The sequence below is a fragment of the Euprymna scolopes genome, chromosome 2 (genome assembly GCF_053919585.1).
Source record: "Euprymna scolopes isolate OS-2025 chromosome 2, ASM5391958v1, whole genome shotgun sequence".
Classification (NCBI taxonomy): Eukaryota; Metazoa; Mollusca; class Cephalopoda; order Sepiida; family Sepiolidae; genus Euprymna; species Euprymna scolopes.
Genome location: NC_136483.1, coordinates 12,019,695 through 12,032,628, shown reverse-complemented (window position 1 = coordinate 12,032,628; position 12,934 = coordinate 12,019,695). Strand labels below are relative to the sequence as shown.

General features: G+C 34.2%; 1 protein-coding gene across 3 annotated transcripts in view; it reads right to left on the bottom strand.

The window, feature by feature from the left end:
- The window catches only part of LOC145288529 (lysosomal-trafficking regulator-like), a 402,321-nt gene that overhangs the window by 106,299 nt on the left and 283,088 nt on the right, over nucleotides 1-12,934 (bottom strand). For 2 of the 3 annotated variants that reach the window (XM_080136335.1, XM_080136336.1), the window contains exons 25-30: nucleotides 9,977-10,106; nucleotides 7,341-7,441; nucleotides 4,923-4,997; nucleotides 4,313-4,398; nucleotides 3,079-3,210; nucleotides 1,849-1,884 (exon numbers count right to left, since the gene is read on the bottom strand). In XM_080136335.1, coding sequence (XP_079992461.1) covers nucleotides 1,849-1,884; nucleotides 3,079-3,210; nucleotides 4,313-4,398; nucleotides 4,923-4,997; nucleotides 7,341-7,441; nucleotides 9,977-10,106 — 560 coding nt within the window. The remainder of the gene's footprint in view (nucleotides 1-1,848; nucleotides 1,885-3,078; nucleotides 3,211-4,312; nucleotides 4,399-4,922; nucleotides 4,998-7,340; nucleotides 7,442-9,976; nucleotides 10,107-12,934) is intronic. The other variant, XM_080136337.1, reaches the window with a different exon arrangement.

The following is a 12,934-nucleotide window of genomic DNA, read 5'->3' as shown; positions in this document are numbered from 1 at the left end:
GATGCTTTTTTTGCTGTTTTATCAATGTCCAAGCTTTTAAAGTGTAAAGCAAGACAGATTGCATCTCATCATCTCCATCGTCTTTCACCGAATCCAGTTCTCTCTATCTTACATGAACGTTTGCAGGTCCCAAACACTTTCCAATCCTGTGTCCTGTAGCAAGTTGTCAATGTAGGTCATTCTTCTTCTACAATGGTTTGGGTGTCCATCTGTTGGTATTCAGATAACTAGCTTCCACTAGATTTCAGTGTGGCCCTAAAAAAAATGGTTCATCTTATGACTGTCAGATTTGTATGCAAGAAGTGTAAGACAAGGAAGATGAATAATATGAACTTGATAATGTATATTCAGAGCTGTTGAGGTTGTCGCAAAGTTTTATTACCTTGGTGATATCATTATAGCAAAAAGGTGGAGCAGGTGTTTGCATGATTACAAGAGTTAGAATGGATGAACTAAGTTGAAAGAACTTCTGCCTTTACTAACCAGCAGAGCATTATCACTGTCGATCAAGGGAAGAGTCTATTGGGCATATGTGTACGCAGTGTAACGAGGTATAGAAGTGAAATGTGGCCAATGAAAGTTGAGGACATGCGATGGCGAGAAATGATGTGAGATCGACACAATAAATACGCAATGAGAGGCTTAGTTTTGACAAGCTCAGAGGAAGATTAAATATCGACAGTATCAACAAAGATAAGTACACAACAGGAGAATGATTCCATTGGCTAGTTCTTCTTCAAATTGTCAGCGAGGAAGGACTTCCAGATAGTGCGCACTCCAAGAACATTCCAGGCATTTCTTTTGCAAATATTCAAGTCACTTTCCACTGACCAGATGTTGCTGCCAAGGTATAAAAATTCATGGATGGATTTGATGTTGTTACTGTCAGAATATTTAATATAATTAGATGCAAGGGTCATTCCAAAAGTAAGGCTTCCTAATATTTTTAACTGAAAAACTAAAATGTTACAAAGCTACGAAGACAAGTCTCGTCCCATAAAAGTGAGTGACATTTTGTGCTGCAGAATTTATTTTCTACGTAGTCACCACCATTCCCAATGCACTTTTGCCAACCTCTTTTGATGCCTTGATTGTAAAAGTCCGGAGCACACTTTGTCACTCACATTTCTGTTGCCATTATGAAATCGACGAACCCATCTCCTAACTGTACTGGCATCAACTGTAATGGCTTTGTAAACGTTTAGCAGGCACTGGTGAATGTTGATCAGTCCAATTTTTTCAACATGGAGGAATTAATCTTCTTCTGATGCACGTCCATGAAAGGGGTTGCTTTCTTAAAGTCTCACACTGTCAATATCTGCAACAGAGAGATAAAACTTCCAGGTCATCAATGTATAATTTCAGTCATCATAACAATGCAATTTGCAATCCCCTCAGATCTATTTGGGCAGAATAAAAATAGGAGGCATTACTTTTGCAATACCCTTTAGTGTCTCATCACTATTTAACCAGATAATCCCCAAATTTTTCTAAATTAATCCAGTTTTTTTGTTATTTTTCATATATCTGAGTGCTAGATGGATATTTGTTTCAGTATAATAAGATATCAATACCATCTACTCTTTTGGGGGAGAAAATAACTTCCTTAAAAACATTAATAAAAAAAGACATTATGAAAAGAAGTATATATCACAGTATGACATAAACTGAAAAAAATGCAAAACAAACATAATTGAGTGAAAGTGAACCAATAAACAAACAAAAAGAAATCAAAATATCAACCAATAGAATTGCATTTAGTGTTGGAAGCTTGCCTCAATCCATCCAATCAGAACAAAGCATTCATAGGATGTAGTGTGAGGAAAGTAGTAGTGGGAGGCAACTTACTTTTGGGCTTCTGATTACTCTTATTCAACGGAAAAACTAAGGGAAAGAAGGCAACAATTTCTTTGATCAATACAAAAAAAAGTACATAAGAAAATATATTTATCTTAAAAGAAAATAAGGTATCAACACTAATAAAGATGTTTTCAATGAGAAAATTGAATATAAAATATTTAATAAAACTATTAATTAAACTCTTTACTTAATATTAAGGACATACTATAAATGAAGTATAACCTCGTTGACACACCAGTTCATGGTAGATGATCAAAATCAAGTAATATTGAGCTTGGGGTATACCAGGTGCTGTATGTGCTCTCTGTTTATCTTGGCATTGTTTTCAGTCATCCTGAATTTTTTTTTTTTTTTTTTTGCCACTGGAATCAATCAGTGCTGACTTAAGAAAAGTGTGGTTTGAGATTGTACAACCCTTGCTTCAAGATTACACATACAGCCACCATTAGAGAGAATATCCATTGTCTCAAGACTGAACCAAAGCTATACATTAATAAAGATGTTTGAAAGTTTAATGAAAAATCCGATTTTAAACAACTAAAATGACAATCTGAAACTGTTTGATAATATTCATTTTCATCCATTAAAGCAAAAAAATAATAGCGTTCATTTTTTTTATGTCTTGAAAAAAAAAAAAAAAAAAACTTCAATAGATCTCGTTCAAACAATCATAATGAATCCTGTACAGCAAAATGAAGTGTTTGGTGTGTCAAAATAAAGTAAAAATGGAAAATTCCACATAAGGTTTGATTAAGCAAGAAAATGTAATTTTCCATTAAAAGTTAGAGTTAAGGCTCTATATATAAGGATACTGCATCACAAACAATAAGCTGATAGTTACACAGTTGATAAACTGATGAGATCTCTCTCATTTTTTCTGTCCCATGGAAGAGAGTGATCGATTTCGAGATAGCTGAGAGTAATAAGCATATAACAAAATATGGACGTAACTATATTTCATTAAAGAATGATTTGGCATTTTTTCTCTTAATATTTGTTATTTTTTGTTGTGATATAAGTACACCATTTTGTTTATTTTATGTTCTAACAATTAGAAATGGCATTTCTAAAACAAACGAATGTGAATTCCAAACTCTAAAAGAGAAAGATTTTAGCGACAACAAGTATAAATTAATTTAATCTTTCTTTGCAGAATTTAATTGCGGAGAAAAAATATGCCACAAAGTTTTAAAAAAAAAACAAACATATCTAACTTACAGTTTGTTTTTGCACGACTCCAGTGACTTGGCGAGCCACTATTTTCTTGGGGCTGCTCGACAAATAGAAGGCTTTGATGAAGAATATGGTATTCTATACTTTTTATGTTCTTAACTTCTATCGAAGACGGACCTGAAAAATAAGGATAAAATAAAATAACTAATTATTCAAAGAATCATATGTTTAAAGTTGTATGGAAATTAAGCAACAAAATTAGGAATCAATAAACCAATCATTTATAAAATTATGTAAATTAGACAATCTATACCATTTGGTAAGCACCATTTTTTTTTTCTGGGAATAATTTATCACAATTAATTTACACTTGTTGTATATATTAATGACCCTATATCAATAGCGATTAAGTCTGCTAGTATGAATATGACAAGGGTCACAATGACAGCGTGCTTGATAACCCAGATTAATAGAATGGAATTGTTTCCAGAGATGAGTGATGTAAGGTTGAGGCAGGGGGCAACAGGTCAAACACCATAGAAAAAAAACAGTGATGATGATGAATATCACATTTTTCAAGCTGAAAGGAAATTACGCTTTTCAAATCGATTTCTCCATGGAAGCCATGCAAATAAAACACGGCCAATAATGTAAGAAACTTGAAATCTAAGGAGAATGTTGTCTTTGTGCAAGTCACTCATTTCGTTAAATTAGAAAGTTAAGTTTGAGAAGAAACTAACTAGATAAGATAACATTAGTATCTCTCCCCTGTGTTCAATTCTCTCCAAATAAAACCTTGAAAACTTAGCAAATATTTTCTTTCCTCCTCTACAGCAACCACTAGATGAAATATTGACATCAGACAAGCACATATAAACACCCCACACATGTGTGTATAAATAACTTATTTTTTTGTTACATGATAACGTCAGAATTCACTGTGATATTACAATGATCTTTTAACTATTTACATCATTCCATTTCTCTCAACACTTTATACCATTTTAGATATTCATGTACACACAAAGTGTACATGGTAACAAGCAAGTCTATTAAAATACATAACAAATATTAACAAGTTGTGAGTTGTTAGAAATTTTAAAGTTATAAAAATTCTGAAAGTATTTATTTGATTAAAAAAAAAAAAAATGAAATTAAGATGACTCCTAGGTGACACCAGCTAAGTACAATCCATAATAAAATCAATTTTGATAACACAATTAACGTGAGGAAATTTTCATAAGTAGTATAAATAATTAAATGAAAAAAAAAAACTTACCATGAACAATCTTTTCCCTTTCTTCAAGAGCTTTAAGGAGACTAAGAATTTCTTCAAAGTTTTGAAAATGTGTATTCCCGCTTAAACTGAAAACAAAACATGGAATTTTTGTAAATTCATAAAATCATTAATCAAACACAAAAAGATAACTCTATAGACTTGTTCAATTTTTGAAGGTTCCTGTACTTAATTTTTTAACTAGACTTTAGCCAAAAATTCTATTTACATTTTCAGAATTTTTGAGAGGTAGTTGTCTTGTTTTATAATAATAAACATGAATTGCCAAGGCAAACAAATTATGGTAAATGCACTGGTTATGTAAAGTTACTTTGCTATTATCTAAAAACTGTTCTGAGACATATTTATCTGAGATGGTTAAAATATCTGAGAGTAATGACATCTCAGGATCACTGGATGTAATTTAAAGTCATTTGACTTGAAATGGATCATTTTATATTAAATTTACTGTACCCCACTTTCAAAATTGGACAATAATTTTTAATCAGCAGATACATCAGTTAATGTATTTTACAATCATAAAATACGGAGTAATTGTATCAATTTCAATATTTATTAAACATGTTGGCTATTAAAACAAAGAGATGGATACCTAAATTCTCGAAGAGCAGTAACTGTTAATAAATTTTTGGTATCATCAAACGCTGTCTGTCGTTCCTCAAGCGATCTGAAAAGATTTTTTATAAAGAAAAAGAGTATTTAAAAAAGATTCAGAAAATAGAAATAGCTTACAAGGTTAAATAAAATGTAAAACGTTATGCTTTGCTGAGGGCTACTTGGGTCCTCAGCCAATATAACTAAGCATTTGAAAAAATAATAGCAACAGTTAAAGGATGTATGGTTCCCCTGCAATCATTACAGATGAATATATTCAAAACATTTTATTACACCATTTTTCTGAGTATAGAGAAAAGATGGTGCATGGACTTTGGTATTCATTTTTCATATTTTTAGATGAACAAAAAAAAAAGGTACTTGTTAAGAGAAAATCAACAGATTGATTTTTTTTTTAATTATCTTATTTTCAGAAAAAACATTATGTACTTAATTGTCATGCTGAAAATAGTAATATATCAAAAAATTATGAAAAATTATTGAGTAGAAAGTTATTTCTAGTTAAAATTTTTACAGAAAATTAGGTAAAATCACATTTTTCTTAGACATTATCAAATAGGCAGTAGGAGGTTAAAAGCAGGGGACATAACTCTGAAACGTATATTTTAGATTACTTTTGTCATGGCTGCAATATTTATTGTCCATAGCGATAGACTTTTTTCTTTTTTTTTTTTACTAAAAACACAATAACAGTTGTTCTACTCAATGAATTTTTGTAATTTTTGGATATATTACTATTTTTGAAATGACAATTAAGTACGTAATAGTGTTTTTGTTTAAAACAATATATTTAAAAATCAATTTGTTGACAAGCACCAAAAAAAAAAAAAAAAATTCAGTGACGGCTGGTCACTTGTCAAGATTAAACATTTACCAATGAATAATTGAAGAAAATGAGAGCAAGATTACTCAAGTTCTTTCACATAATGTTAACAGCATAATTTTATCAAGTCTTGCAACTCCACTATCTCTCAATATCTAACACTAAGAGTTGACTCAACACTTTAAAAATTGAAACCTCATCACCAGATTTAGTTTCATGTCAAAATCAAGGATCATTTCATGTTAAACTTATCCAGAAAACTGTACTACACTATAAAAATTCAACATTAATGATTTTTATCAACAAATGCTTGAGTTAATGCATTATTTATATAAAAGCAAATAAATAACAACTGAATTAATGTTAACATTTTTTAATTATTTAAATATTCCAGAGAGTTTCATAAGGATAATCCAGAAGAGATGCTTTATGCTGGTGATTTAGACTTGGAAGGTTTACTTGTTAAGTTGGAAGAATGCTATAAAGAGTAATAGTCTGAGACTGAACGATGCCAAAATCATGATCAGTGATGATCAGTTGTTATAGAGTTGGAAAACCCTTAGAAAGCAAAAAGTTTCATCTGTTCAGTTTGTGGAAAGGGAGTTGGGCACAACTCAATATTTTGTGGTACTTGCAAGCATCGAGTACACAAGAAATGCTGTGGTGGTTGAGAGATGATAAGCAGTTTGTGTAGGAGAAATGTAAGAATGGAGACAGATTGGAACTCAGATGTGAAAAAAGTATATTTCAATGAACTTTTAATGTTTACAGGAAAATAGTCTACATGCACGAAGGGCGTTCCAAAAGTAATGTCTCCTATTTTTTTTATTCTGCCTGAATGGATCAAAAGGGAATGCAAATTGGATTGTTATGACGACTGAGCTTATGCATTCATGATCTGAAAGCTTTATGTCTGTTGCAGATATTGACAGTAATGGACGTGTATCAGAATGAAAGATACCTCATTGAATTCCAAACAAAAGTGCATTGAGAATGGTGATGACTATGTAGAAATAAAAATTCTGGAGCACAAAAGGTGGCTCGTTTTAATGATCCCACTCTCGTCTTTGTAGATTGTCAATTTTTTTAAATTAAAAAAAAAAAAAAAAAAAAAAATAGGAGGCTTTACTTTTGGAATAACCCTTAAACTTGATGAACCGTCCCCTTAAGTAATCCAATTTACCAAATTTCCACTACTAACGATTACTACAACATTTTCCCATTGACTTTCGTACACTCATTAACGGTTATCCTCAAGTGGCCCCCGGGCTTTGATAAGTGGTGACTCCTTTGTAAAAAAAAAACACACACACTTATATTATTGCCATACTTCAAGGCTAGCATCGTCATCAGGATAATTTATTGTATAAAAAGGTGGTACTAGCGTTTTTTCTAAAACAAAAATCACTGATTTTAATTTGGAACAATAGACAGTAAATTTAGCTATTTGCAAAAAAAAAAAGAAGTGCTATGTTTTGGTCAATTTTCAAGCATTATGTAAAAATAATAAATAAATAAACTTTGGTGACAAAAAATTTGGAATTAAGGATGTATTATTTTCTTGCCACTCACCTTGTGTGGCACAGGTTCAATTTGGCGAGAAGGTTACAAAGTGATTCGGTGAAACCATTTTCCATCAGTGCTGAACAAATCATGGTATTGGCTTGAAAGAGCTGAAATGATAAAAAGTTCTTGAAAAAAAAACTGAATACAAATACGGAAAGTGAGATAAAAGAAAGCAATGTTTATTTTATAGTAAAATCAAACGATGTTGATCAAATAGGGGAGATAACTCCCGTTTTTAACATTGAAGTGATGTCTTTTTTTGAGTAATTCTTAGAAAGGAAAATCATGATGAGGCAGCTTTTTAGGTCATTATTTGCATTTGTTTCCAGTGTAACAAGCTTCATAGCTAGAATAAGTACTTTTAAGGAAACCAGCATGAAATGCATTATGTTCAGCAAAGAATATGGTAGAATGAAGATGAAGACAAACTGATTAGTTGGAATCAAATATCCATATATCAGATACCTATATCAACATTAATACGGCAGTGCCTTAGGGGTCAATCCTTGGACCACTATTATTTCTGATATTCATTAATGACTTCCCTGATAATATTGTGTTCGAGATGGGTTGGTTGGTTTATGGCATATTAACCCTTTTCAGGTTATTTAATGCCGAATCCAGTTATTTTGAAAAACATTTTTTTAATAGAATATTTTATTTTTTTCAAGTCGGTTTCTATTTAACCCATAGTTGGGACTCTAACAGGTACTACCACTCTGGGTCAGAGTGGACCTGGGAGCAATGGCTATTAAAGGGTAGCTCCACACTCCCCAAAGCTTTCAAGCTGAAGCCTCACCATCAGATATAGTTGAAGGTCATATCCAGGACCCTGAGATGGGTATATTTGCTGATGATACAACTCTATAACATGCACGAGGGAAGAACAGATGTCCACAAATCTAAGACAATGGCTGAATCCTTAGAAAATGACCTCCAGATCATAGTGGAATGGGGCCATAAATGGATGGTAACATTTAATGTTAGTAAGACTAAGCTTTTTTTTTTTTTTTTTTACACAGTGATCACCACTTATCAAGGCCCGGAAGCCACCCAGGGATAAGGGTTATTGCAAGTACATTACATTAGTGTGGAGATTTGATGAAGTGTTTACTTAAGGAGGCGGTTCATTAGGAATTTGTTAACGTTGGACTTGAACACATCCAAGTTGTAGTCCGGTGGGAAGCAGGCAGACGGAACAGAGTTCCACAGGCATGCAGTTCTAAGAAAGAAGCTTTGTTCATGGAATCCGCGTTTTGATTTAGGCACAGATATAGAGTGGGGGAAATTTTTCACAGTGGATTCAGCTAGACGGGTGTTTTTCATGAAAGATTGGCGAGGGGGGACCAGCTATCTTTTAACAATTATAAGAAGCCTCTCTAACCACCAATATCCATGACAAATAATTCCCTACCTGAGAATTCTTTCTTCAAACTCCCGGCTTAATATTCACAGTAAATATGAACTGGAACAAATATATTGAGGACATTGCAAAGGAAGTAAGCTCTCTCTAATCATGCTAGAAAACTACTCATACCTGAAAGTATCCTGTACCTCTACAAAGCCACCATTTTCTTATGCATGGAATATTATTTCTATATCTGGGCTCGTCTTTCCCTCTTGAACAGGGTCCAAAAACGAGTCTCCAATCTAATAGGTTCTGTTTTGTCAACTAGGCTCCAACCCCTGTCCCATCGCTGCATTGTAGCATCCCTGTGCCTGTTTTATAAGTATTTTAATAAAATGTGTTCTGATGAACTCATTGCACTTGTGCCCCCTCGACATACATATCTCCAACAAAGTCACTTAACAACAAAATCTCACTGTTGAGGTCCCTAAATGCCAAAAAGCCTTCTACCCTAATAGCTTCTTCCCTTGAACAGCTAGACTTTGGAATTCTCTTCCTGCTACCTGCTTCCCTGAATGTACTGATATGCAGAAGTTCAAATGTAATGTAAACCAACATCTTGTTAATCTTTCCTAGGCATGCTTTCAATTCCGTCCAAGTGGTGATATCCCTTGTTTGGGGTGAACGCGAGTAAAAAAAAAACACTGCTATTTTAACACCACTTTAAAAACTTGCCCAAACTAATTTTATATATTACATGAGGAATTTATGGGTCATTTAAAGCAAAAAGATAATATTTATGAAATTGATTTGTTGATTAGCCTGTCTGTTTTATGGTAAATAAAACTTTACAGTAATTATCATGAATGATTAATTCTATACAATTAATTAAATACAAGTTGCTATTTAACTAATAGTTGAGGGAGGGGATCATTACTATTCTCAAGAGTATTAGTGCATAAATGATTACGATAAATCTGATAGAATTGGACCTGGCATGACTAATTCAATGGTTTGTGATATTACAAATTAAACCAATCCCACAACAGAAAAGAAGGAAGAGAGAAAAAAAGAAAATGAAGGAGAGGAATAAATAAAAAGGTAAGGAAGGAAAAGAAGTTAGGAGAATAAGTGAGAGAAAGGAAAAATTAAAAAATAAAAAACTGAAAAATGGAGAAAAAGGGAAGGAGAAGTAGAGGGGTAGTAGACAAAATAGAGGAGAAATGAGAAGTAATTTCAGATACAGTCAGAGAGAGAGAGAGAGAGAGAAAGTAAGAGTAAAAACTAAACTCACCTGAATGAGGACCGAGATTAAAGAGTGGCATAAATTAAAATCCTCAGCTGATTTCTCAATCAGCGACAAAAGTAAAGGAGCCGAGCACTGTTGTACTTGACTGATGTTCTGAAATTGGCTGAAATCGCAGCTGGGAGGAAAGAAAAACAAAACATACACAAATAGTAAACATATTGTGATATATAAAAAATGTTCTTAATATATATATATATATATATATATATATATGTGTGTTAAATTATATGTAAAATAATATTTAGAAATGATAGTATATATGTGTGTGTGCGTGTAAAGTAGAGATATAAAATAAAAAAGATATCAGATAAACTGATATATCTTAAAAGATATCACAAAAAATAAAGCTCTCTACAGTTATATTATTAATGGTTTTCTCGCTATTTTTTATTATTATTATTATTATTTTCCTATGTCTGTAATATCATAAAAATATAGATGCTTCGAAAGTATGTGAGCTTGATTTTATTTTGCTGTATTAATAAGGAAATGCTATTTTTAGTTTGTCCCTGTCTACTCCAAATGAGCTTTATTTTTAAACTTTTATTGAAAAAAAAAAAAAAATCAATTCAGGTAACTTGATTATGTAGTAGAACTGACATCTATTCAATGCAGCTGCCTTCAGCCTCAATCACTGCCTTGATGCAGGTCCGGAACTGGGGACATGCCTTTTCCACAAGTACCGACGAGAGCTTGACGAATACTCGGCGGATGGTGGCAATTAGGCTGGCTTTGGTGTTGTGGGAGGTCATATTGGTGATGTTCTCAACGTATGACCAAACAAAGTAGTCAAGCAGGTTCAGGTCAGGGGAAAAACGAGGACTGGTGAGAGGATACAAAATCATGGCACTCATTCTGAAGCCAAGCCTGTGTCTCTTTCGATTTCTAGGTCGGCGCCACACCCAGGGTCTGTCAGAGGCCACCTGATTACACCAGCGAATCACCACACTCTTCAGCATATCCAGGTGCACTTTGGTATTGACTTTCAAGCTGACTTTGAAGATGTGAGGTGGCATGATGTGGCTCTTACTTGAAACCACACCAAAACCATATTCGCCCGATGTAGTGAGCTGTGCCCTCAAGCATTAAACTGTCTGGATTATAATTTTGAGGGTGCTGGCAATGATCCTGTTGTCATGATTTGGATTGAGCACAAGTTCTAAAGCAGCACATCTCAGACATGATGAAAGGCTCCTATCGCTCTTGGGATTTGTACTCAACTGGCAAACTAGTAGATGGTCTGCAACAAAAAAAGAAAACCGGTTTTCATCAAACGGAAATGGAATCGTGTTTTCTTTTCTAGAGCGACAATTTTATTGTTCCACTCTGTATATCAAGCTCATTCTACTGCAGGTATCCTAACAGCCACTTTGAACAACCATAATATACAACTGAACAAGTCACATGAAACTAAGACAGTAATGCTTAATATATCCTAAGTCTTGCATGAAGGTTTTCTCATAAAGAACTTGTACAGTATTACTGGCTAAATATTTAATACAATCAGATCCTTCTTAACCAAATGAAAAATCCAAGTTGTTCTCAATGGCCATGCATCTAAACAGCATGACATTGATGCAGGTGTGACTCAGAGGCAATCCTTAGACCTTTATTATTCCTGATTTTTTAAAGGACCTTCCTGATGAATTTGTTCCAAGATGAGCATATTTGTTGATGACACCATGCTCTGTTCTTGGCATGTGAACAACACAAATGCATAAGCGAGTCAATGGCTGAATCCTTAGAAAAGAACTTCCAGTCTCTAGTAACATTTAATGCTACCAAGACAAAACTATTTACAAGTTATAAGAAAAACTTTTCAACCACCAGTTTCCACGGCTAATATTACCTGACCTGAGAGTTTAACATTAAAACTCTTCAGCTGAACATTTGTCGCGGCTTGGCCGCTAACAAACAACAACAACAACAACGACGGCATTACAAACGACCAGCAATTAATAGACTCTACCAAAAATCAGCAGTAGCAAGTAAACAACAACAACAACAACGACGGCATTACAAACGACCAGCAATTAATAGACTCTACCAAAAATCAGCAGTAGCAAGTAAACAACAACAACAACAACGACGGCATTACAAACGACCAGCAATTAATAGACTCTACCAAAATCAGCAGTAGCAAGTAAACAACAACAACAACAACGACAGCATTACAAACGAACAGCAATTAATAGACTCTACCAAAATCATCAGCAGCAGCAATGTCGGCGGCTGTCACGTGATTTCAGGGCCCCGTTGTAGAAAAGAAATTTAAAAAAAACATCTTTTCTACAACAATAACAAAAACAACAAACTTTAATTTCCTGGAAAAAACTTTGAAATACAAACAACGAAATCCTTCAGCATCGACTGCTCGTAAAGAACACATCCGGGAATTAATATTAACTGTTGTTTATAAATAGAAACAATTTCCTGCCCGTCCCCGGTATCTAGCAGCCCTCTGAATATTTTCGGCGATATTTTCGCCGCTCGTTGGCTTGGTTCTCATGCAAAGCTCCGCACTTGCTCACGGTTCCCTAACCGTTCGACGCTCGCGCAATCACTGTGACTCCAGTCTCACCACTGTAGCAGTCCAGTCCACTACCACTACAGTGGCTCCGGTCTCCACGCCGTAGAAGTCCACTACCACTACAGTGGCTCCGGTCTCCACGCCGTAGAAGTCCACTACCACTACAGTGGCTCCGGTCTCCACGCCGTAGAAGTCCACTACCACTACAGTGGCTCCGGTCTCCACGCCGTAGAAGTCCACATCATCACCACGACTCTGGCCTCCATGTCGTCTGTACCTTTCATACACTGACTTCTTCCTTCAGTGTCAGTCCGATCCGAGCGTCCGTCCGTACTTGATGAACACTGAACCCTCAGTGTTGCTAATTCGTTCGTCTGTACCTCTCATACACTGACTTCTTCCTTCAGTGTCAG